This window comes from Rattus rattus, chromosome 4 (assembly GCF_011064425.1).
Source record: "Rattus rattus isolate New Zealand chromosome 4, Rrattus_CSIRO_v1, whole genome shotgun sequence".
Lineage (NCBI taxonomy): Eukaryota > Metazoa > Chordata > Mammalia > Rodentia > Muridae > Rattus > Rattus rattus.
In genome coordinates this window covers 12,916,120-12,943,522 of record NC_046157.1, presented here as the reverse complement: position 1 = coordinate 12,943,522, position 27,403 = coordinate 12,916,120, and the positions used below count along the sequence as shown (strand labels likewise).

General features: G+C 39.1%; 2 protein-coding genes across 3 annotated transcripts in view; one reads left to right on the top strand and one right to left on the bottom strand.

Moving 5' to 3' along the window:
- The window catches only part of Ostn (osteocrin), a 35,661-nt gene extending 29,114 nt beyond the window's left edge, over nucleotides 1–6,547 (top strand). The window contains exons 3-4 of one of the 2 annotated variants that reach the window (XM_032899254.1): nucleotides 2,417–2,513; nucleotides 6,038–6,547. In XM_032899254.1, the coding sequence (XP_032755145.1) occupies nucleotides 2,417–2,501 (85 nt within the window). In that variant the 3' untranslated portion in view covers nucleotides 2,502–2,513; nucleotides 6,038–6,547. Of the gene's footprint in view, nucleotides 1–2,416; nucleotides 2,514–6,037 lie in introns of those variants that run through there. The other variant, XM_032899253.1, reaches the window with a different exon arrangement.
- A 3,093-nt stretch (nucleotides 6,548–9,640) lies between these two features.
- On the bottom strand, nucleotides 9,641–24,441 carry Uts2b (urotensin 2B). Its single transcript, XM_032899252.1, has 5 exons — nucleotides 24,280–24,441; nucleotides 20,804–20,902; nucleotides 19,272–19,309; nucleotides 17,067–17,160; nucleotides 9,641–9,997 (listed from the first exon to the last, which is right to left on the bottom strand). The coding sequence occupies exons 1-5, from the start codon at nucleotides 24,377–24,379 to the stop codon at nucleotides 9,972–9,974; spliced, it is 357 nt and encodes a 118-aa protein (XP_032755143.1). The 5' UTR covers nucleotides 24,380–24,441; the 3' UTR covers nucleotides 9,641–9,971.
- Between the last annotated feature and the right edge of the window lie 2,962 nt (nucleotides 24,442–27,403).

Genomic DNA, 27,403 nt, shown 5'->3' with positions numbered 1-27,403 from the left:
ACTATCTCATAATCTTGTTCATCATGCACTCCCTGTCTCTTCAGCCCAGTTTTCACAGGCTTATCTTCGGTTAGGTGGGGCGTGCCTAATCTCTGGCCAATGGGCGGTCTATAAAGTCCCCTTTGTCCCTGCACTCTCTTGCCTTGTCTTCCACCAGGACGCAGATGACATGAGAGTGTCAGCCTACTGTGATCTTTCCAGCTTCTGGGGAAGCATTTTCACGTCTTTTAAATTGCTGAGAAAATTTAACTCTGATGCTTGAAGAACTGGGGTCTCATTTTCTTTGCTAAAACCTCAAGGAGCCACGGCATTTCTTCAGTCCTGACTCTCGGTGTCTTCAGGTTGTTCTTGGTAGCTGTAGTCCTCCTCAGACTGCTCTTACTGTGGTGCCTGATGCACTGAGCTGTGGCTATCAGCTGGTTTTAAGAGCAACTGTGCAAAGGTGTCGGGTTTACTCGGTTAACCCAGTATAATCTTCCAATCTTTAATTTTATCAGAAAACCATTTGGACAATGTAAAATTACATAGTATGGTTCTGAGAACTGTAGAGTGAACACTGGTGGGAACCCATTATTCTGATTAGTACAAGAAAATAATGTTGAATCAAGAGTATATTTATGTTAGAATGGGTAAACGTAGTTAATTTAAAACACAGAACAGAGCCAGGCATAGCGGTATACACCTTTAATTCCAGCTCTCGTTAGGCAAAGGGCAGATGGATCTTTCTGAGCTCCAGGCCAGCCTGGTCTACATAGTGAATTCCAGGACAGCCAGAGCTACTTTTAGGAGACCTCGTCTCAACACCCACTCTACAAAATAGTAAAAAAGCAAAATTAAGTTAAATACAGAGGAGAATTTTTTATTCCGGCATACATTATTTACAATTACACCAAACTTTTAAAGCATGGCTAGTACGTCAGTGTCATATAACTCTTGGATATTGACTTTAAGCTAATTCTACAAATTATGTGTTTCAGATTATTTATTAAGTTGAAATATATGTGCCCAATTGGTAATGAGGAAATCAAGACATTCAGACAGAAGACACCTCCTAATAGAAAATTAAAAATTAAAGGGGAAGTAAAGATGTAGATATATGCAGTAAACATAGGAGGGAAAATGTAATAGCAGCTATGGGGCTTTGGATAGGAAAGGCCCCCAGAGAATCATGGGATTGAATGCTTAGCCCTTTGGGAATGGCACAATCAGGAGGTGTGGCCTTGTTGGAGGAAGTGTGCCCCTGTGGAGGTGGACTTTAAGATCTCATGCTCAAGCTAAGCCTAGTATGGCACACAGCCTCCGTCTCCTGCCTGAAGATCAATTGTAGAGCCCACAGCTCCTCCAGCACCATGCCGCCATGCTTTCTGACATGATGATAAGGGACCAAACCTCTAAAAGCCAGCCCCAATCAAATGCTTTTCTTTATAAGAGACACCATGGTCATAGTGTCTCTTCAGAGCAATGATACCCTAACTAAGACAGAAGACATTGTGAAGCAAACCTTTGTTTACTGTTCTGAGTTGTTGAACACTGAGAGTCGTCACATAAGGGAATTCACTTCACCTCACAGAAGTAACGATAGCTTGAAAGAGAGTGTGCCCCATGGACTCAAATGGTGGCGTTTTAGTCCCCAGTCGGTGACACTGCTGCTTGGGTAGGTCTAGGAAGTATGGTTTTGCTGAGGATGGGCTTTGAGGTTCAAAACCTCCCACCATTCCTAGCCCATTCTAACTGCTTGAGGTACAGCTTGTAAACTCGCGGCTTGCCTCTCCAGGTGACATGCCTGCTCACTGCTGTGTGGTGATAAATTCTTATCCTTCTGGAACCCTAATCCCAAATAAACCCTTCCTTCTACAAGTTGCCTTCACCATGGTTTTTTCTCACAGCAATAGAAAAGCAACTAATACAAAAGTTACTGTATCATTACAGTTCATTCCTTCAACCAATACTTAACATAGAAAACACCAAAGCAGACGTAGATGGTGACTTGGTCCTAGATCTCTAGGAGAAGGCATGAGAGGCAGGCTTCCACCACTTCAATTTTAACATCTGTACATTTTCCTTTCTCCAACCATTATCCTTGCTGAAATATAAACGGGTTTTAACAGGATCCATTTAGAGGCATAAGACCAACAAGAGAATGAAACCCGCTAAGGGAGCAGGATTTATCAACTGGATCATTGACAGTTTAATATGCTGACAAGACCTGGGTTTTTATGGGATCCAACTGATTTGAATCAGCCTCTCCAATTTTAATTTTCTTAACATATGGGCAGAGATGAGAATGGCAACTGGTAAATAATATCTATCATGTTTTGCTTCTACTTCTGAAGAAAGCCCAGCATTACATCAAAAACAAGAGCAATGGTTGATAACTTGGACGTTGGTTTAAAATGTTCTTTATGGTTTGTTACAGGAGAGTAGTTGATCATTCAAAAAAGCGATTTGGTATTCCCATGGATCGAATTGGTAGAAACCGTCTCTCCAGTTCCAGGGGCTGATGGATTCTCATTGTGAGTACAGTCCCAACAAGTGTACTATGGGCAAGTGCCCAAAAAGATTTTACACTAGCTGAATAGACTCGTGTCTACTTGCAAATGTTTATTTGGGGATTTTTTTTAGTTTATATAATACACATTGGCAAATATTTCTTTAGTCAGTTAACATATTCATGTTAAATCATTCAAGAGACCATTAGACAGGAAATAGTCCTACCAAGAGTGCCGAAACTTTCAAGATTGCAACATGATATTTTTACCTATCTGCAAAGTTCACAATCAACATACAATCAAGTTTTAAAAATTCACACACACACACACACACACACACACACACAATCTTATAATAGTTGAAGCAAGTTTACAGTTTGTATTGGGCTGCATTCATAGATACCCCAAGTCAAAGGCTGTGCTTGGAAACACTTGAGAAACAACTAGGTTTTATCTTTCAAATAGAAAAGTCACTCATTCCAATGCTTTATAAAATAAATGTAGCTGTTTTCACATAATCCTGTGCAATTATCCGTTCATATGCATGTATAGGTTAAGATTCTAATTAACACATGTCCTAGTCAACTTGAATTGTTAACCTGGCATAGTACAAAACTATTTTGAGAGGAAAACCTGGCTGAGAAACGGCCTGAATCAGATTGACCTGTGGGCATGTGCGTGGGTGACTGTCTTGTCTGTTAAATGATGCATGAGGTCCAAGTCTACGGTGAGCAAAAACATCCCTCAGGGCTTGGACTTTATAAGAAAATTAGGTAAGTGCGAGCATGGGAGCGAGCCAGACATGGGCCAGCAAACAGCTTGTCTCGGTTTCAACCTCCAGCTTCCTGCCTGGAGTTCCTGCCCTACCTTCCCTCAGTGATGGCCTGTGAGCTGGAAGTAAAAGCCAAGTCTTCTCCAGTCTCTTTTGGTCAGACAGCAATAGGAGGAAAACAGAAGAGCACAATAAAGCCCTTTTATTTCCTTAAAATATGCCATAAAAATGGCAAATTGTTCGTTAACTTTGAAATCTAAGCACAACGCTTTCTTCCAGTAAAGCTTATGAAATTCCATCCTTCCCCGCAAATAGTTCTAGCGACCTGCGACCTCTCTCACCATCTACATACGGAGACATAAGAGTTGTGTTTTCTACTTTTTTTCATGACATTGACCTTTCATAGTTTAAATTATAATATTTTTCTTTCCCCTCAAATACTCCAAACTTATTATGAGGGTCAATATTTTCTGATAATGACTTAGCTAAGAGAATTACAGATGCCCATGAGTCTGTTGAAGTTGATGTTCTGCAAGCACAAGACATTGAGTACGCATACAAATCAGTCTGTGCTGACTGCAAGGAGGAGCACTGCCTTTTGAACAGCACCACCTTCAAACCCGCCTGAAGCTGCTTCTCTCATATCTAGAAATAGACTAAATGCGACCACTCCTTGGGTCTGCTAAGAACTCCCGCATTTATATTTGAGTGGGAATTAGTAATGCCTATAAAAAGCCAAGTACTTCCTGGAAACAAGGGCACATCCTCCAACTTCCTGATACATTCTCATGGCCCAGAGACTGATAGAAATCTCACTGATTTCTATCTATTCCACTCTGCGTTGCCATATCACATGCTTTTGTAGTTCTGAATTCCCCCCAAACTGTACATGACAGCCAACATAAGAAACTCATTTTCATATGAACATTAACACACTAGACCTCTGGACAGAAAGAAGACAGCTCAACTGTTACCACGTCCACTTAGTGTACACTTAACAAAACCCAGCCTGTGTCTTCGCAAGTATGGTCCGTACTAGTCAGACCTGGAGACAATGATACCAGAAGAGAAGGTTTAAAAGGAAACTTTGATATGACACATTTCTCTCTTATCCATGAGTCCATGGGTCCACCTGCTTAGTTCTTGTGTCTTTGTAATTTCCCAGCATTGCCACTAATATTTCCCAGACATTTATTTCCCCGTGTGAACATTTGACACTTGAGTGGATAACAAAACCTATAAAATAACATCATTTTTATTTAAACTTCTCTCATTTCTAATCCATTTTTCTTATTGTTGCCGTATACCTTTGAATTGAATGAGAGTAACTTGCACAGCATGGTATTGACAAGCAAGCATTGTTAAATGACGTTCACACAGACAATTAATTACAGGTTTAAGGACGTGAAGTCTTTTTAACCCAAACAGTTTAAAAATTACAGTTGTTGCTGGATATTGGTGTAAATGACATTTTATAGATCTTGTTCGTAGCACGATGGAGACATCAGGTGTTCTGCACTCTGGGTTAATGTTTTCTGTGCAGTTCATCAAGTTTTCTTGGTTCCTAGCTATTGACGTTGGTTGTAAGCCTCACTGGTCATGTTTTTTAACATTCAGTTGGTAAATGGGATCAAGCCAAATGTCTTTCTCATACCGGGCAAGTGTAATGCCCCTTAGCTATACCTCCAGCCCTAACCTGTAATGGCGGCAAGCCACAGAGAAAGTATGCTCGAACCGTCGGCTACACTTCCGGTAGGGCTGAGGTGCTTTCCCTTGCAAGAGGCTTGGCTATGTGTTTTGACCTTCTGGGTTTCACTTTGAGTTCACACACTAAAAGCGAAACTGCTCTCTAGTCAAAGAAAAATATCTTGGTTTAAGGCCAAGGCAACATACTGCTGCTAGGAACTAACAAATTTTCCCGGGGAAATACCAATTGCTTCTCTGTTGTATTTCGGAAAGGAATATCGTCTGATATTTATATGTTTTGATCCCTACAAGCACTGCATCATGCTAAAGTTTTAAGATCGTAGAAGCCTTGGCTTAAGCAACTCACATTCAAAGCTTTTGTAGGTGGAATTAGAAACTTCGGGATTGAATTCAGGATTGATGACATTAGAAACAGCCTTGATGCAGCCGTCTCTTGCTAGGACCTGAATTATGACTTTCTTCAATTATGTGACTCACATATCACTGTTTTAAATTGATAATTTTATCATAGGATGTTGTTGATGATAGAACTCTGAAATGCAACATGAATCTCACAAATTCTTGTTTTAAGGAGCAAAGTACGGTTATCAATGTGTATCCAAAAATTAAGCAAGCATTGGTCAATCTTGCCTTGTCTTCCTTTTGTTTTTTCTTGACAACCTCCTTTTAACTAAGATATAAAACTAAAAGAAATTAGGGTTGGGGATTTAGCTCAGTGGTAGAGCGCTTGCCTAGCAAGCACAAGGCCCTGGGTTCAGTCCCCAGCTCCGAAAAAAAAAGAAAAAAAAAAAAAAAGAAATTAGATAAAGTTGATATCTGAAAAACTAACAAATAGAATTTTCACTAAAACTTGAACCTAGGCTTTTAGCTATATATATCACAAATGCTCTTTAAACTCATTAGTATTTGAAATTACTATTTATATTACGGTATAAAATATGCTGTGTAACTAAAAGCTACCATGAAGTGCATGTGGTGAAAAGACTGCATCTCTGTTAATGTTGTGAGTTTTCCTATGATCTACCAAGTGCAAGAACACTTCTAACACCTTCCAATTTCACTTTTACAGATATGACTCACTTGCGTGAGATGCCACCGAAGGATAGAAGACACTTCAGTGAAGTTCTTTCCTACCCCTTTTGTCAAGGAACTGCCTTCTGCAAACCTTCCCAAAGCCTGATCCTCCTCAGCCCGTCATGTCCTGGTGTTGCTATTCAACTGAGTTGTGCATGGATACCTTTGAACGTATTTTTCCATGATTCACACATTGTAACATGGCCCTCGATCCTACTTTTTAAAACAGCAGTCAAATATAATGTATTTTCTTGCCATTAATATTTTCACATTTCAGTTATCCAATGTGCTTTCTAGTAACCTAGTGTTTAAAGGTCTGATGATGTAAAGAAATAAGAAATGAACACATAGTGATTTATATCGGATTTTTTTTTTTAGTTTTTCTGAAGTTTGTCAAATTGTTGAAAACTTCAACTCCAAGCTTAGAAAAGAGACAGTAAATGAGTGTTTGCTTCAACTGTGACAGAAGGCTACAGCAAAGACAAATAAATTTTGAGAAACCTGAGCATTTGTGTTTTTTAGTAACTAATAATTAAATGTTAATATAGGGAAAGCTACATAATTGCCCCGTGTGTAATATTCTGACAAGCTCTGAATTTAAAGGACTCATTTGAAAAGAAGTTACTGCCTCTCTTGTTTATTTTTACTAGCCTAAGTGTGAATTGTGCAAATGTTTCCTCGCTAGCAGCTTTTCTCTTTTTTCTTTTTTTCAGCCTTCAGTGATTTTAAGCTAAAATCCCAACCAAATAGTGCTTTGTGTTTTTAAAAAGGTATTAAAATCAATATTAGTCTACAATCTCTCATATTCAAAGTTTGAAATTTAGCTTGACACACAGATTTTCTGCGTTATTTTAATTAGAATTAAGCTATGAGGGCAAGGAATCCAGATCAACAGTACAATGCCTGCCTAACATGAAAAAGATACACTTCCTGTATAATTGGTACGGTGGCTCGTGCCTGTCATCCCAGCCCTTGGAGGGAAGGGCAGGAGGATCAGGAAATCAAGGCCTCCCTCAGCTAAGTAGAAGATTTGAGGTCAGGCCTAGCAACTTGAGTCTTCTGTTTCAAAAGGAGAAAAGAAACATGGAACAAAAGAAAGAAAAGGAAGGAGGGAAGGAAGGAAGGAAGGAAGGAAGGAGGGAAGGAAGGAAGGAAGGAAGGAAGGAAGGAAGGAAGGAAAAGAAGAGAGGGGAAGGGAGAGAGGGAGGGAGGGAGGGAGGAAAAAGAAGACAGTTATGCAATCATATCACAGTTTAAAGAGATCACACTACATTTTGATCTGAGCTCCATTCTGTGCAGTGCGTGCATTTGTCTCCTGTCTCTAATGAAGAAAAAGAGAAAAACACCTGTCCAACTTAAAGGTACTTCAATTCATATATGTTAGTTTTTACCACCACGTTGGAAAGAATAGAAAAATAAATAGCAATATTCTAGTTGAAATGGGGGTCTTCTTACACATAAATTAAGACATCAGTTATGTTAATAATAAGATGTCCTATCTCTTTATTTTTAATCCAATGTATCAGTAAATTAAACTCTATGTCCCTGGGAAACCATCAATTTTAATGGTTATGATTTTAAAAATATGTATTACCCTTTTCCTCTTTGTTTCTAGAGATCCTAGAACAAATGAATATGTAAATATGAATTTCAGAGTTCTACCGTTAACTACATAACCATTGCATATGAGGGTGCAATCTAGGCTACAGTACCTTAAAGTTTATACTACACAAAATTTACCAAATTGTACTTTTTATCCTCGTATTACTTGGAAATTAAATTTCTTAAATTATTAAAAGCTGAATGGAATCTTCTGAAAAGTACCAATGGCATTCTATGGAATGCCTATGTCTCGATGTATGAAAATATCATTCAATTCTTCCAAAGAAAATAAATCTGAGAAAAGGTAAGTAGGGGTTTTAGTCTTTTTAAGCGTGGAGTTGGTGCTCACGTTCAGTCTTGTACACAGGAGCATCCTCAGTTCTTGTCCCTCAGGCTAATTCCTGTGCATTTTTCGGCTGCCAAGGAAGGGCACACAGACACCATAGGCATGGCGCGTAAGCTGCTAAGTTGGTTTTCTTCTCACTCTCCCCTCTTTTCAACATGGAATCTACCTTTAATCCAATCTGTTATCTGCATTTCCAGGTTTTTGAGAGTTTTAATAAAACAGCACCATTTATGGGTAAATCTTCTACCTAAACACTTGGTTAATAAACATTGAACATTGTTCTCTGGAATGGAGCCAAGCCCATTCCAGGGCAAATGGGGGGAGAATAAGTGCGCTGTGATGAAACGGACCTAGTTTGTGCACCATAGCTTGTCTTTGGTGATGGATGAAGGAAAACCACATTCTTTGTGTTTCCAGAGTGGAAAACACTGTCTCAACGATCTGTAGCTTGTGCAGACCTTGCTCTGCTTAGCATCCATCAGAGATGTTTGTTTGTTTAGATTTAAATCCAGCATGTTATCTTTGCCTAGTGCTCTATAACCCTTCTGCCTAATTAGTGCACTTTTTAGTTTTGCTCATTGAACCCAAGCATACTGATTCTTTTTTTTTTTTTTTTTTTTTTTTTTTTTTTTTTTTTTTTTGCGAGGATGCCAGGTTCTTCCTACCTTGGCTTTTGAATATGCCGTTTTGAAATATTTTGAAATTTTTGAACGTCCCCTTTCCTCCAGCACCTTGAGGGATTACTCCTTTTCTTCAAACACCGTGCATGACCCTCACAGAATTCAGCCCCCAAAAATGTCACATTTTGGAAGGACCGCAGACATATTGGCGTACAGTAAGCTGAGTTCCTCTATCCTACCTGTACTCGTGATAATGTTCTTTGTCATGATCTGCAGTGGACTTGCTCGGGTTTCTAGGCTACAAGTGGTCCTTACTACTCCCGCGCTTTCACTCTTATCACAGGGCTTTGTATGCTACCACCCTGTCCTTTACGATTAAACACCACACAAGCAGAGAGATAAAAAGGACACTTCTCGATATTATATAGAAAAAGAGTGTCATGTGGACTACATAACAGTGCCGTCATCAGCATTTAACTCTAAAGTTACTTTGAGAATGCTTCTGTGCCAGTATGGATGTCGGGCAAAACTAAGTTTAAACTCTGAGGCTTATGCAGCTATAAGAAAACAAGACAAGACAAACAATACAGCAACGGGAAACTAAAACATACAAGGGAAATCCAATGCTTCTCTGAGGAGTTTTGTTTCTGAGCATTCCGAGTCTCGTCTGTTTGAGGCGTGTGTCAAAGAGTTCTTAACCCTCTGAAGGAGGCAAATGTGAGAAATACGAACCCCCATAACAAGTCATTTTATTAATATTCTCTTCACATACTATGTCTTGGAAATCTAGTATCACTTTCTTCCATATCTAGATAAACTATGCATCTCTGTTCCTCAGTAATGTACCCATTCTTAGTGCTGTCAATGGCAACTGTCCTAATTAATACAAAAAAAAAATGCAAAGTGCAGTCGTAAAAATGAGAAAGAAGCATAACGCACATTTTCCTCGTGAGTTGAGACCGTGTGGTTTATTTTAACTCTCTAAGATTATTTTTCAAAATATTTTTATTGACAGCCAACAACAAAACATTGAGAGAGGACGGCGGACTTCAGGCAAGCATACAACAGATCAAACCACCCAGTTTCGGCACCAAAGCCATTTTGACACGCAGTTCTCAGTTCCATTCCAGAGTTCAGCCAGTGTCATTGTTCACCATACAAGCATTAAGCAAGCCATAACCAGGCGGGCGCAGGCTCACAACATGAGAAAATGATGTGCAGAACAAAGGCCAGTTTCTTAACACTTGAAGCAAACGTAAACTTCAATATGTATATATGTATACATATATGTATACATATAATATACGTGTATACACATGTAATTTTTTGGTGTTCCTTTCTTCGGTATATTCAGAAAAGTCTCAGACACAGTATTTCCAAAAGCAAGCTAAAGAAGAAAACAAAGCAAATTGTTAGAATTATGTTAAATCTTGCATTTGAATAAAACATTCTATGTTCTTGAATAAGAAATAGAAACCATTTCCTTAAAATAAAAAAAAAAAAACTATGTCCTGTATTGAGCTGCTGGCTTTATGTGTACTTAAAATTACATAAGTAAATCATTCAAATTCTTCATCATACTATCTAGCCACATGTAAGATTCCCAAAGCACCCGAGGACAGAGACTATGGGCAGTGTGAATTAGAGAGCAGTCCCATTATACAAGTTCATTGGACAGCACTCCTGTGCATTATAATGTATTGCTTACAGTCTGAGGACCACAGGGGCTGACCGAGGAGACTCGCACTTGCATTTTACATTTTGTGGAACTGAAATGCTAAAGAGGCGGTTATGTATATAAAAGAGAGGAGCTAATGATCTTCTATTTATGCTGGGAATAAAAAGGAAGCTTAACTATCACCTTGCAAACTACCCAATGATATTAGGTAAATCAGTCTTCATTGTATTGAACCTTAATATTCTGATCACATTACACTCCTTCAGAAAAACACAAGGCAAATGTGGCAGCATTACAGTCTTCAGATGCATCGGTGAGTCACGGTAAACCTTCAGTAAGGGGAGCTGTAACCCTCCTTCTGAAGTATCGTGTTCAACTCCTGTGAAGGCTGCGGTCTATTTCCAGATCTGAGCTGAGAACGTGTCCCTTGAGTCCAGTCTTCCTTTAATAGTTTGTTATGGAAACTCCGTCTCATCATCGTGCAGTTTGTTCCTTCAGATATCTTTGGATATCGCTGTCTGGCACAAAAATAAAAGCTGACACGGAGGCAAGATTTCCATCGCATGAGCAGTTAAGTGTGCAGTAGAATATAGCTTGAAGATATATTTTGGGCCTGGTTGAAAGGGACTAACCATGTGTGGGACTGCAAAATAGAGTTGGTTCCTCCCAAGCATACAAATCATCTTTCAGCTTCAGGAAGCCAGCTCGACTGCTGCTGCCCTGGATGTCTGCCTAACTCACACTCGTGTTCAATACCGTGCACTTCGGTTTAGAGCAGCTATCTACAGACTGTGTTACATTTATAAGGAAGATTATGTCAGTAAAGGAAGAGTCTTACTGCCGTCAGCTGGATGGGGGTGCATTTCGCCTTCATACGTGCTTGTTTATGATGATTACTTTTTAGGTGTCAATAATCCTGACGTCATGAGGAATATGCATTGTTTCATGAGCCAACCTTGCTGACTACCTCATGTAGCCATTGTTAAAGAACCTTTTAGCTGCTACCACATAGGAGCATGCTTTCATATCTTTAAAAAAAAAAAAACAACAAAAAACCTTTCCTTGATGATTAAACCATTCTAGTTAATGGCATGTGCTTCATCAGAAAAGTGTTCAATGAAAGAACTGTCTTACAGGCAGAATTCAACACATGGCTGACTTGCCTAATGGGCAAACTTGCACCCCAGTGAGAGACATTGTATCAAAAATAGGGTTGACAGTGTCTGAGGAAATGACAACTGAAATTGTCCTCTGGCCTTTTATCTACATACACTCATACACAGATACACATACAAACGAATACACATAAGACATGCCTGCTATCTGTGGTTCCAATTGTTTAATCATAACCCTTTTCATAAAATGCTGACCCACTTATGAATAATGTTTTGTGACTGGGTTTACTCAGCAGGTCTTGGCTCTCTCCTTACTGATGCTTTCATAGCTCAGATGCTGTGAAGTTGCTTGAAATGTCTTTGTCCTTGGCTTCCTTGAACTCGTTTCATAATGTTTCCTTCCTTGGTATCTGCTTCTTCTCAACCCTCGTTACTAATTCTTCCCCATACTCACAGCATTGCTCTTTAACTGGTCTATAACTCAACCCTTGAATAGTTTCCTGATATATATACAGAATCACTCTATGGATGGTCTCATCAAAATGCCACATGTGAATTTGTTGGTAAATTTCAAATTTATAAGTTCCATTTGAGCTGCTTTTCTGAAATTTATTTATTCACTGAAATCGCTATCAGCACGCATTTGCTATCCATATAATAATAATAAGGCCAAAGTATCAGTGGCAGAGACTCTCCGTCTGTCGCTCATGTTCCTTGATGTTCTCGACTGTACACAACCTCATTCCGTCAGAATCAGGGCCACTCGATAATAGGTTCTAAATGAAAACACCTGCCGCCCTCCTTTGCCTTTTCCTATCCTATTATGAGGTCACTGGACACTGTGTCACGCATAACACATTGATGAAGCTAACGCTCTGGAGGCCAAACATGACAAACTGGGATGCTTTGTCTGAGCCTTTTAAATGAGCATTTTGTGTTAGAGCAAGTTTTGATTTTCAAGAAAGTTGGAAATCACTACAGAGAAATCATGTGGGTCCCTTACCGAATCCCATCCTAGTCAGAAGAGGTATCATCAAAGAAACAAAAATAACAAACAATCATTTTGGATGCAAAAAAGGGGGGAGGAATTCTTATTCATGGCTGAGGGTATAAGTCAGTCTGCTTCCTATGGAAACCATTATGGCGCTTCCTCAAAAATTAAAGTTAAGGGCTGCAGAAGGTTTAGCAATTAAGAGCGGTGTTCTTAAAAAATACCTGAGCCTGTAAAGCTTACAATCCCTTATAAGTTGAGATCTTATGGATTTGGTATCCCCTTTTGAACTGTGGGTACCTGCAGTTCCCTGAACAGTCACAGAGAGACTCAAGCATGTACACAGGGTAATTTAAAAAATGCATATAGATATATCATATGATACAGCTATATCGCTTCTAAGTCCACATTCAAAACATCAAACTCAGCATACTCTAGAAAGGCTTATAAACCTTTGTGTATCACTGCAATGCTCACGAGATACCAATTATGGAGTCAGCTGAGGTTTTCACTTCATAAATCAAATTAAGTACTTGCTCTCTCTCTCTCTCTCTCTCTCTCACACACACACACACACACACACACACACACACACACACACACACACACACGGCGATGGAAGGAGAGGAAGAAAGCGAATACACAATTGTATTTAGCCATAAATGTGAAAATTCCATCATTTCCACATAAATGGATGAAACTGGAGATCATCGTTTTAAGTGAAATAAGTAGGTTTTAAAGTTGTATTAAGTAACAGATGTAATAAATAGCTCATGGAAGAAATCAAACCCAGAATATGGACTTTAAGGAATATTTCAGCTATTTTCAAGGAAGTTGATATTAGTTGTAGATGATAATAAAAAATAGTTAAAATATTTTAAGGAAATATTTGTACGTAAAAATAACTGATAAGTTTCCTTGATTTCTTTTCTTTTTTTTTTATTAACTTGAGTATTTCTTATTTACATTTCGAGTGTCTTGATTTCTTTTCTTTTCCTTCTTACTCTCTTCCTTTCTTTCTTTTCATTTTCTTTTCTTACTAGGAATATCATTCCAGATGTCACTGTCTCCTATTTATCTTCAATAAGGGGACAGGTGGTGGCATTTATCATTTCCCTCTTCCTCTAGCAATTATGAAGGTTAGTATCAGGTGAGTAACTTGGTTTTTTTATTTCGAGATTTAAAATAATACAAAGAGTTACTACGTTGCTCCTGACCAGACATTCCTAGGAAATCCAGTTGTGTATACTTTGGGTTACTGGAGTTAGGGCTCTGCGATCCTTTCGGGAATGGGATGAATGCTGTCTCTATTTTAAAGAAAGACAAGGATCTGCTGGTGTGCTAACCAGGTAACCTGGGGACTTCCCGGTATTTACCATCTTGAAGTGTCAGTGTGTTGGTGAGAGCCTGTAACTAACCCTGCCAGTAGAAGTGGTAGGTGTAACCTTGGAACCGAGGTGGTTCATAACCCAAACACTCTTCCGAGTCCCTACTCTGCCATGACCACCCTGGAAGCAGGTAAAATATTTATAGCTGATATAGTGGCAAAATACGAAGGTACGAAACTATATGCATTGAACATCATGACACTACGTATCTGAGACTTAGATTACCACCAGATACATAGCACAGTCTAAATTGCCTTAAGGAAGAGTCCAGCCAATCTCCACTTCTACGTTTTCAATATTTTCCTCTTCCATGCTTTCTCTTCCTTAACCTCTCATTGGCTTGTTAAATGTAAAGTAGCCTCATTTCCTACTTTCTCAGATAGGCACCTGTAGGGTCATTTGAATACCCAGCATTTTTATTTACACCTTGGATGTAATTTCACCAAAAGCTTTCTTGATATACTGCTCAATGCGTATGCATCGTTTAATCCCTTTGTAATTTGCTTCTCCCAAACGTGTGGTAGGAATCGCCACAGAGGAGCCTCCGTCTGTTCTCTGCTTCCCTTCTGTTCCTATTTTGGGGGACATATAACACGTGACACCAAGAATGGTTCTGTTGCATTCGTATCATAAGTAATCACTGATTTTCTCAGAATTTTCCGTTATTTTCTGTGATGTGAACTAGAAAGGAGTATTGTAACAATCTTTTAAATATTAATTTATTTATATGAGTACTCTGTAGCTGTCTTCAGACACACCAGAAGAAGGCATCTGATTGCTTTATAGATGGTTGTGAGCCACCATGTGGTTGCTGGGATTTGAACTCAGGACCTCTGGAAGAGCAGTCAGTGCTCTTAACCACTGAGCCATCCCTCTAGCCCCTGTAACAATCTTTTAAAAAGTTAAGGTTACCTTCCTTTCTATCCTTCCTCCACCCCATACTACTTTTCATTTTACCTTCATTACTAGTTGTGTTATTTGGGATATGTGATCTCGTTTCTATAAGATACAGTTTTTTCCTATGTAAAATAGGCATAGCAATACTAAAGAATAAAATAATAATTATGGGACAATTACTGAAATGTGAAGTTCATAGAGTAGTTATCATATGTTGTGTAGCATTGTGACTTAGATTAATTTAGTTTTTAAAAAACATAAAATTATCTTTAATATATATTAAATATAATTATACATATGGACAAAAATCCAATTCATAAGAAATTTCTTGTCTGTGGTCACAGAGATAGGAATTATCAGTTAATATTTGAAATCGAGCCATCTAGAGCTTTAAGGTTTGACCGTCAAATATTAAAATGAACAGGACCCCCCTAGTGGGAATTAGAGGAAGTAATTGAAAGAGTTGAAGGAGCTTGCAACCCCATAAGAACAACAATGCCAACCAGAGCTTCCAGGGACTAAACCACTACCCAAAGACTATACATGGACTGACCCTGGGCTCCAACTGCATATGTAGCAGAGAATAGCCTTGTTGGGGCACCAGTGGAAGGGGAAGCCCTGGGTCCTGCCAAGTTGGACCCCCAGAACAGGGGAGTATGGGGGGGGCAGTAAAGAGGATGGATGGGGGAATTACCTGTATGGGGGAGGGAAGGGGAGCTTATAGACAGGAAACCAGGAAAAGGAATAACATTCGAAATGTAAGTAAAGAGATATATCTAATAAAAAAAGAAAAAGTCAGAAAACAAGAAAATATTATAAAACTATGGAAACTAGCCATTCAAAGATTAATTTCCTAAGAGTATTTGTGTAAAGTAAAATATTAACTTTTTTAAAACTTGGTTATTTCTACTTCCATCCTTCTGGTTTCAATCTTTAGGTCAAAAATTGGAGAGTAGATGGGTAGACGGAAGTTTTAATCACTGAGGATGTCTTTCCTTTCAAACTGGAAAGTTTGAGTTAGTTAACCACAGTTGACATCATTAGTGCCTCAGGTACATTGGTCCTGCAATACTTCTCAAAAAACAAAAACCGTAATTTTTTATTTTACCTTAACCCGAGGACTGAAAAGATTCAATATCATCCCTTTATTCATAGAGAAATTTACCAAAAGAGCCCTTTAAAAATAAGTTTTACAACTAAAGTTAAAACTTACCTCGTAAAGAGGAACACTCCTCCATTGTTGGTGGGATTGCAGACTGGTACAACCATTCTGAAAATCAGTCTGGAGGTTCCTCAGAAAATTGGACATTAAACTGCCTGAGGACCCAGCTATACCTCTCTTGGGCATATACCCAAAAGATGCCCCAACATATAAAAAAGACACGTGCTCCACTATGTTCATAGCAGCCTTATTTATAATAGCCAGAAGCTGGAAAGAACCCAGATGCCCTTCAACAGAGGAATGGATACAGAAATGTGGTACATCTACACAATGGAATATTACTCAGCTATCAAAAACAACGAAGTTTATGAAATTGTGAGGCAAGTGGTTGAACTGAAAATATCATCCTGAGTGAGCTAACCCAATCACAGAAAGACATACATGGTATGCACTCATTGATAAGTGGCTATTAGCCCAAATGCCTGAATTACCCTAGATGCCTAGAACAAATGAAACTCAAGACGGATGATCAAAATGTGAAGGCTTCACTCCTTCTTTAAAAGGGGAACAAGAATACCCTTGGCAGGGAAGAGAGAGGCAAAGATTAAAACAGAGACTGAAGGAACACCCATTCAGAGCCTGCCCCACATGTGGCCCATATATATACAGCCACCCAATTAGACAAGATGGATGAAGCAAAGAAGTGCAGAAGTGTAGATCGCTCCTGAGAGACACAGCCAGAATACAGCAAATACAGAGGCGAATGTCAGCAGCAAACCACTGAACTGAGAATAGGACCCCCGTTGAAGGAATCAGAGAAAGAACTGGAAGAGCTTGAAGGGGCTCGAGACCCCATATGTACAACAATGCCAAGCAACCAGAGCTTCCAGGGACTAAGCCATTACCTAAAGACTATACATGGACTGACCCTGGACTCTGACCTCATAGGTAGCAATGAATATCCTAGTAAGAGCACCAGTGGAAGGGGAAGCCCTGGGTCCTGCTAATACTGAACCCCCAGTGAACTAGACTGTTGGGGGGAGGGCGGCAATGGGGGGAGGGTGGGGAGGGGAACACCCATAAGGAAGGGGAGGGGGGAGGGGGATGTTTGCCCGGAAACCGGGAAAGGGAATAACACTCGAAATGTATATAAGAAATATGCAAGTTAATAAAAAAAAAAAAAAAGAATTAAAGAGAATGAGATTTGAAAAAAAAAAAAACTTACCTCGTTTATTAGGGTGGGAAGAGGATAGCTTGTCTAAAGCGTTGGACAGCTCAGCACTCTTTGCCTCCATAAACCATTCTCTCAGCTTCTTTAGCTATAAGGAATTAAAGAACAGAAAGACAGTGAACAAAGAAAGGAGGGAAGGAAGGAAGGAAGGAAGGAGGAGGGAGGAGGGAGGGAGGAGGGAGGGAGGGAGGAAGGAAAGTAAGTTTAGAAAAGAAGAGCTGGGGTTGGGGATTTAGCTCAGTGGTAGAGCACTTGCCTAGCAAGCACAAGGCCCTGGGTTCGGGTCCCCAGCTCAAAAAAAAAAAAAAAAAAAAAAAAAAAAAAAAAAAAAAGAAGAGCTAAAAGAAAAAATAAACACAAAAAAGCACCAATATTAGTAGGCGTGACATTGGAGAAGGGGTGCCCCTTGGGGGTAGACTTTGAGATTTCAAAGCCCATGCCCGGCCTAGTCTTACTCTCTGTCTGCCTCCTGTTTATGAATCAGAAGTCAGCTCTCAGCTACCATCCCAGTGCCACGCCTGCCTGCCTGCCTGCCTGCCTGCCTGCCTCCTGCCTGCCGGCCTGCCTGCTAACACACTCCCTGACATAATGTTCATGGACCCTCCTAACCAGGCCCCCAATTAACCAATCACCCTCTCAACTAAACCCCATACTAAATGCTTCCTTCTATAAGTTGCTTTAGTCATGGTATCTCTTCATAGCAATAGAACTGTAATTCAGACACACATCATTTACAAACCGAGTCACCTTGGGTATAGCCTAGGTAGCTAGGCTTAACATTATGGCCCCCCATACGATCAGTCTCCTCAAATAAACGCCAGAGAACTATGCGGTTACTTGGACTTCCAGGAGTCCTTTTATTTCCTAGAAGACAAAAAGTGTCTCAGGTTCTCTATATTTTGCTCATTATTCCACACAACCTTAAGATTTCACGAGCTCCCCAACTATCTAACCCCGACAAACCACCTCTATCAAGGTAGGGTTGGCCTGCCTGTTGCATACCCCATGTTCCTGCTCCTCAAAAGAGAATGACGGGCCTAATTCTGTTGCCAAGTGGCCAACCTGCTTGCACAATGATGGAACACCGCCATGTTGTATTTGAAAGAGTTTAGACATCGTATAACCCAGACATTAAAATGCTTTTATGAGATATTAGGATATTTAGGAGTAGAGAACATGAGGCTGATGGAGAAGATGGGGGCTCCCTGTCAAAATGGCGGATCTTCACTCTCTTCAAGCCAGCTGCTTGAAGCCAACTGGCTGCATTCTTACGAGTTTCCTTTTCTGAAACCACTTAACTGTCAGATGATGTCACTAGTATCACATTTGCTATGGGGTGTGTGTGTGTGTGTGTGTGTGTGTGTGTGTGTGTGTGTGTGTGTGTGTGTGTGTGTTGTGGTAAAAATGAGAAAGGATCCTGTGCTATCAGTTTCCGAGAAGCGGATCTGCTTGTTCTGGCTGCTACTCATCCACTCAGTCTGCAAGCTGCCCACTCCCGGCTGTCTCCCTTTTAGCTGCCCTCTTCGTGTGGTCCCCTAGGCAGTAGTTACCACACCAGACACACAGACACACAGACACACAGACACACAGACACACACACACACACACACACACACACACACACACATATCTCGTTCTGGGGGTCCTGCATAGTTTCACTCTGCACAGACAACAGAACCACATCCGCACGCTCCAACTGCCTCTCAGCCATTTCTTTCACACCGCTGTCCTCTTTAGCCCGGTAGAATCAAAGTTCCAGAAACTTGTAATTTAGCCATTAGATTTACATGTTAAATTCTCAATCCACAATTCATCCACACAATAAATTCACTGCCAATTGATAAAGATATAAACCGCCCACCTAGACGAGATAAAATCGATCCAGTTCACCTAAATCTGAACCATCTTCCTCAGTAGACTCCCTCTTGATCCCCTCTCTCCTGTCTTACACAAACTCTGTCCCTATCCCACTCCACTCTCTACTGTCCAATCATGTATCACCTTGACTTCTGTGTGTGTGTGTGTGTGTGTGTGTGTGTGTGCCAGTTAGTTTGTTTTCTGTTATTGGAGAAGCACTTTATTCTTTCTCCAGCAGAATCTGAAGTTTTACACTGTAATATTAATACTCATTGAAAATAATGTGTCAAAGATTTATCCAATAATAGTTCACTAGAGTATTGAACTATTTTGCACTCTTACCTGTCTAAGTTCTTCCAGTTTGCTGGGCAAATCTACACCTGTAAGAGACATTGGTAAGTGAAAAACACACCAAGGGCAGTGTTTAATTGACTTCAGAATATGCATTTATTCTCTCACACCTTTCTCATATGATTTGAGGCTGCCCTCCATTTACTAATGCTGAACACTGAATGTATTTCTAATGCTCAAATACTGATAATCTATATCATGAGAAAGTACCTATGTCCATCAACAAGCAGAAAGTTCTTTTTAAAGTACACTATAGCTCTATCATCATGTATGTTTAAAAATAAATCATAATATTTTATTGACATAGGGACATCATGAAACGATGTAAAATAAAGAAAAAGACAAAACAAAAATTCTTCATAAAATCTGAAGCAAGAAAGAAAAATTAAAAAAAAATTAATGGTCAATCTCCAAGTTTTTTCTTCTTGGGTATGGATTTTTCTCCAATTTATAATTTTACTTATTTCTCAAATAATAATGTCTTTTAATTGTGTAATGTTTGTGTAATCAGCTTTTTAAATGAATTAATACTTTCTGAGGGTTTTGTGTTTGTTGTTTGTTTGTTTTAAAGCTCTGGCAAAAGCTCAAGCCATGTACTTGGGTGTGCTAAGCACAAGATCTAAGAAATATCCCCACTCTGTATATATTTTTAAACCAATATTTTATCCAACCAATATAAACACTTTTTAAAACAATGTGTCAGATGATGTCTGAGAAGGCACCACTGTGTCAGCCATCATGCTTTCTCATGGGTTGTCCTCTCTATATTTATGACAGGATCTTGACAGTTTATGGGATCATATCTTGTTGCTCAAAGGACTATTGTGTCCCTGTTGATGCAGCCTAGATGATCAACTTGTAATCTCTGTTTCCATTTCAGAAATCAAAGGAACACAGCACAGAACTTCAGTTAATTGGTGAAATTCTTAGTGGAAACCTATGGACAGAATACTCTCAAAATGTTTCATGTAGAAAATAGTACCTGGAGAATCACACATGGGGAAGAGTAATATGAAGTAGGATAAATGTTCTTTTCCTCAGCATTTACCAACCTGTTAGAACTCTCATATGAAATAAAATACGCTTTTAATATTGTAAATAACTCCATGACTTGTATCATGAATGTATAACATTGATCTTTAATTGAAGACTTTTGTATATCAAATATGTTCTAGTGAAGTCATGGATCTTGGAGGAAAACTTACAAATTCTCACTTTACCAACCCAGCATAATTACTAACCACATTGGAAGTATTTGTCTTTATACCATAGATAAGTCAGTCCTCACTCCTCAACAAGGAAACTTCTTGTTGTAATAGGTGAAGTCTACCACAGAAAACAACCAATGTAGAGTTGTGAAGCCCAATCGCCATGGATATTCCTACAACACAAATCCAAGTCTAAGACACAGGGAAGTGTGTCAGAGGGGCAGAAATACTGTAAGAGCTGGAGAATCGGAGTCTCCTGAGAGACTGTGGTCCTATTGTTTTTAACAGACGTGGTATGCCTTGCTCATGACTCACCAGCGTGGGCGGGCCTCTGGAAACCAGGGTTTCGGGTCAGCAGACCCAGCCGTAGTTTCTCCTGAGTCGTGTGTTCTTCAGCTGGAAATAACTCATGTCCTGTAATAAACAAATGCGACATGGACATGTTTAGTGAGTCATTGAATGCTTCTCGGTCATTGGGATTGGCAGTCAACTCTTAATGTATACATTCACCAATGTCGGAGGGAAAGGGAAGTATATGATTCAAAAGACAAGCTATTCTAAAGCCAAGTGGATGTGTACAAGCATTCTGAGAGATACACCTGAGAGGTGGAGGGATTGCAGGGGCGTTTCACTTTCTTTTGTGTGGGTTTAATTGTTCAGTATCTGCAATTGCTTTGGACACAAGAAGTACAAACTAAAGTAAGATTTAAAAGAGAAACATAGCCTTTCATTTTGTGATTACAGTTGATACGTTGTATTTAAATATGAGACAATCTGTTCTACAGGCTTCACTTTAAAGACCTCAAGGAAGGGTTAGAAAGCTGCCTACTTGTGTGTCTACTTCTTCTCACTGTCCTTGATTTACCCCACAGGCATTTAGGACTTAGCTCTCCACATGCCTCAGCATTATAAATGTTAGACTCTAAACTATAAATTGGGAGAGCAGACTTCATTCAATCTGTGAACTATGACTATTCAAACCCTTTTTGGTTAACAACAATGATGCCATCAGAGTAGTAATTAGTATCATACAATGAACTTAAATGAGAGCCTAAAAAAAATAAAAAGTTGTTTCTTATATCCTCTCCAGTCCATCTCCCCCCACCCCCATCTCCCAAATGTCATTGTTACTGTGTGGGCAGAAGTAGATTGATAAGGGTTCTCTGCAGTAGATTGCTAACTGGGCTGACCTCAGTCGCTGAAAATGTAATTTAGTGTTATAGTTCCAGAGAGAGAGAGAGAGAGAGAGAGAGAGAGAGAGAGAGAGAGAGAGAGATTGATTTTATGTAACATACTTTTTAAAAATATTGTAAGAAGTAAATTTAAAAAGAAAAAAACCTTCATGAACCTGTTGTCACTTTGAATAAAGTATTTTGGGGGCAATCTGAATCCTGACCATGGTCCTGCACATGCAGCTTAAAGCTCTTGGGGGCTGGAGTGAGAATTCAATGGCTACATACATGCTGCTCTTGAAAAAGACCCATGTTCAGTTCTAGCACACACATGAATCTTCTTATGAGCTCCTGTAATTCCAACTCTGGGGGATTTGATGCTGACCTCTGAATCAATCTCTCTCTCTCTCTCTCTCTCTCTCTCTCTCTCTCTCTCTCTCTCTTAAAAAATACACTTTCTGTCTCTTGCTCAGTGGATGAGGCATATTAAACATCTGAATGTAGATGAAGAAAGGAGGATAAACTGTATGGGTGGAGAGAATGAATGGTAAACAAAGGCACAAAAAGCACGCATTCATGGCTACTCATGGGGTCAGGACTAAAAACAGCTCGTGTCTTGCTCATGGGAACATGTGAAACTTCTAATAAACAGAAACAAGAAATTCTTCCAAAAGGAAGCCTACAAAGGTCTCAGATAGTAATGTAACAAAATAATCCCTCCGTAGCTATCCTGGATTTTTGTCCATCATTGCTCTTCTGGGAACCTGTTTCCCACTTCTACACCTTTCCCTGAGGCGTGGTTTAATATTTGCCCCATGAATAAAAGCTAGCATTATTGTTCTGGTTGTTATGGATATTTAATGTGCATAGGCAAAAAGCTCATTTTACCCTTGAAATATTTACAACAGAAAATAAACTCTACTTAAAAATTAAGCAACTTCTTGAATGTTCAATGATCCTGAGATCAAAGAGAGTCACGGTGCCTTGCCTTTCCACTATGCAGCTAAAGATACCCTGTGGAATCCTGAGGTTATATGTGTGATTTATAAATCTTATCAATGCTTTAGAGCCATGCGTGTATGTTTATATTTCACATATGCATGAAGCCAGAGTGACAATGACCAGTATTACATATGACTGTTACCAAGTGTACCACAGATCACAACAGTTTTGCTCATATGTTTTTGCTCTGCCAGAACCATCAGAAATCCCCTTACTTTGCAGAGAGAGCAATAGGACCCTCTCTGCCTTAGAGCCATACAAAGGCAGTGCCTCAGAGGGAGAGAACAAATTTGAGTGCTGTGAATAGAAGACAGAATGTGTACGTCCCACCCTTGAACTGACTTTTCTGATAGCACTCATCTGTCAATAGGAAAATCTTCATTAGTAAGCTTTATAATTTCCTTTCTATAGCCAGAACACAACTTTGATTTCGTTTGCTTTTAAATCCACATTAGGGGTAACAAGGTCGAGTAAAGGTGAATTAGATCCAGATGTGAGAAACCTGATCTTTTTTTCTTACCTTCAGGTCACATAACATTAATTAAATCCCCTCCGACTTTCAGCTGTGTATGATAAAATGTCTAGTTCCTTCCTGACCAGGAGGTAGGTTAGATAAAAGAAAAGAAAACCCCACAGTTTCAAGCAGAAAGAAATACTGTCTTAAGAGCAGTATTTTCAGTCACTCCTTTTAAAACAAGGACAAGTACAAAAGTATCACAAGTTAACTCGGTTGCCTAATAAACAAGCACTCCACGTAAGTTGAGAAAAGGATGCTTGTATACAGTGCAGTGACATTTCAAAGTAGAATGTGTTATAATATAGTAAGCACAGAAAGCCACTTTTGCTCATTCTAAAACTGGTATATTTGTAATGACACCACAGTTAAAAATCATTTACTTAGTGTGCCTACTCTGAATGCAGTGACACAGACAAAAAGTGACACAGAGGCACTGCCTTTGTACTGCTCTATGGCAGAGAAGGATCTATTGTTCTCTCTGCAAAATAGGGTGATTTCTCGTCATTCTGGCAGATCATAAACGTATGGGAGAAACTGTTGTGATCTGTGGTGCACTTCCTAACAATCGCATGTATCACTGGTCATTGTAACTCTGGCTTCATGCATACGTGAAATATAAATATCTAATTCCAGGGTTGGCACCCATTGCCAACCCATTGGGTTAGCTGCCCACAGTTCTGCAAACACATTGCTGTTTTCTACTTTCTCTGAAATGTTCCTTTCATGGGCAGCAAAACTTATAATCTCACATGACCGAAGCCTTTTCCTCTCTCCAAGGTACTCCTGGAACATGGCTGACTACAGCTTGTTCCCCATTCAAATCCCTAACCATATAGGACAAATATAAAATATATACTCATGACTAGAAAAAATAGAACTGAAGTTCCTATAGTATTATATTGGACCAATTTGGCACAATTTACCAGAAAAGCTTCAGAGAGTAAGCTCACTTCACAACATCAGCTACTTAAGGAGAATTCAGTGATTAACTTCCATTACTGCGTTATGGAGTTATTTCACTAATGGCAGAAAAATAAATGAAATAAACAGACAAAGGATTATTCACCCACCTGTAAGGCTTTCAAAGCAGGCACACGTACCTGAGCTCAGATGCGGCCGTCCACGTACAGAATGTAAAAGGTTCATCACAGACAACAAAGCCAGGAGTCCAAAGCAGAGAGAGGTGGAGAAGAACTTCATGTTAAAAATCTCTTCCAGTCCTAACAGAGAAACCAAATTTTCAAGTCAAGACAGATAGTTCAATGGCTGTGGAGTGCAGCAAAGCCGGCCTTTAAAAAGCGAGTGTGCTTCAGTTATGAGTCTTCTAGATAAGGGAAGACATTTATAAAATGTAATGCATCCTGTCAACATGATTCACTGTCCGGAGAAGTGATGGATTGGCTACACATTCAATGGCAGGAAGAGCCAGATCGATACATCTCGTACCTGCCCATTTCACTAAATGCAGACATTCTCATGCAGACTCACACAATCAAACACATGCACAAGTCCAAAGCAGTTACTCGGGAAATAGAAAGTGTACGTTGGCCAACCATAAACTTTTGTTTATTTTCCTCATTATATAGGATTACTTGTCCTGAGATCCTTACAATGCTAAGGTTGAGAACATAGAAAGATGGTAAAAGTGGGACCAATTTGTCATATTTTAAGAAAAGCGATTATTTTCTTACTAGTAGCACAAACACCATTGCATTCTTAACCCACCCGAAGAAAAAGAAAGTTGGAAAAAGCTCAGGTTTTAAATGCTCTGCCTCAGTAAAGAGATGGGCTCTTTCTGCTTCGAGCAGCACTTTCTTAAATCAAGGCTCAATTTAATTAATTCATTGCTGGCAGATGTCCCATCAATTACTCTCTTTAATACTCGCCTTAATTGATATGGTTTTATTTTATTTTAAGTCAGAGTATTTCATTATATCCTGAATTCTGATTTAATGGCCCCAGTGATGCTGTAATGACCTCTGGTCTTGGCATTTACTTCTCCTAAGGGACAGAGGGCACATCAAGATTCAAATTGAGTAAACATAATTTTTTTCCTATGCAGTTCCTTTGATATTTTCATGAATAAGTCTGAACTACCCATTTGGATATCTGCGTGTGTTCCTCTGTGTTCTTTCACAGGTTCATTTTCTAGTTGGCACTCTTGAAAATGTATGTCTGTTACTCTTTCTGCATTAAAGTGTTGCTGACACATTGCCGGCTGGCTGGCGTGCTCTGTTCTCTGTCCAACTTCCCTGATTGTGTCAGAATCCTCTGCTCAATGCCACCCATGCCAAGACTTTAGTGTTATTCATCTTACTCCAAGTTGTGACATTTCTTGACCCTTTGGACTGTATATATCAAATGTCATGACCCTTTGGACTATATATATCAAATGTCATAGTCCCTTCCTCTTTCATTACTAATGTATGTTTATATGCCTGCCTCTACCTCTAAACTGAAAAGGTTCCCAGAGACATCCTAGCCATTTCTATCCCTCTATAAAAGGATTTCCATCAACTGAAGAGAAAATGAATGAGAACATGCTTGATGTGTAAAGAAAGAGCTGCATTTCCAGGAAATCGAAAAGAAATAAAATGACATAATAACCCCCAACCTTGTTTCTGGTTACAAAGATAAAGGAGTCAAAAGAGTGACTATAATTCTTTGTTTATTATTAAAATCTCAAAGTTTAAGAATGATCAAGACCTTTAAAGTTTGATCCTGCTGTCTTACAACACTACTGTGTTTCAAAATCATCATTCAAATACACTTCACATTAGTCATCATTTACTTACGGGTTATTAGAACTATTTTAGAAGTCTATTTTTAAAATATTATAAATATCAAAAATAGTCATCAGTACCATTTGGTGTTGAGAGGAAACACAAATATGGCTTTAGAATGTGTAATTCCAAGATAAATGCTAAAAGAAAGAAAACAATAAGATACAAAATAAACTCATCGAAATTAAACTAATAATTGAAAGTTTAGAGTTCTGAGTGATTGTCACAAGAAATCATAAAGTTAAATGTAAATAGCTTTAAAATGTATTCACCTTATGACTCTTAAATTTAAATGAAAACTTTAAAATATACATGCATGTAGTAATGTTGCTCTGGTTAGCCTCTAACTTGTTGTGTAGGCTAGGCTGGTCTTGAACTCATATATTCACTTGTCTCTGTCTGTAAGTGATGGAATTACAGGCATGTGCCATATTGGCCAGACATGGGTAAATATTAAATATAAAGGTCTGTGAGATATACTTTTATCTTTTATTACATTTATATTTAAGTATAAAAATGTATTCTAAACTTTAATGTAAAATTCATGAGGATTCCTAAATCTGAAGATAATTTTTGTTATTTTCCTTCATTGTTGGTGCCCGTGTAAATAAGTATTTATGTCTATGTATATGTGTGTGTGTGCATGTGTGGGTGCCTCTGCATACATGTGTGCATGCATGTATGTGCACACATGTGTGAATGTGCGAATGTGTCCATGTGTGCAGGTGTGTGTGCATGTTTGTGAGTGTGCATGTATGTGTGTATGTGCATATGTGTGTGTACATGTATGTGTGTATGAATTGCTGACGATAAAATCTAGGACTAAATAACTAGCCACTCTACCACCGAAATACACCAAAGCCTGTGAACCTGGTCTTAAAAGTTGCAAACTAATTTGACTGTGACGATTCACTTCTAAACAGATGCATTCTCTTCAGATTTTTGTCATGCAAATGTTTCTTTTCCTGAGCCTAATGTAAACTCACACATATTTTCTCCTCTCAATATTCTATAAGTAGAGAGGAAAAACACTTTCCCAGATACATAAAGCTAACTAGGTTCATGACCCTGAGATGCTCGTTACAAGGAACGGTGAAGGGAATTCCTTACAATGGAAGGAGAGCAGGAGTAAAAGTGCTCAGCTTGTTATAAAGTTAGAGGGTCACATTCCTGACGGCAGCACGTGGCAAGTCCTCACGGCTTCGATGCAAAAGCACCCAGGCAAAAAGTATTTGTGATAATAATCACAACCTTAATTGTTAGATGATATACGATTTGAAAACTACTTAAAGTGGAACATCAAAAATGTAAATACGATTGGGCGTGATGGTACATGCCTTTACTCCCAGCATTCGAAAGGCACAGGAGGAACAATCTCTGGAAATTAGTTCCAACCCAGCCTTTTCCACGCACCAAGTGTCAGATCAACCAGGTGTGGTGG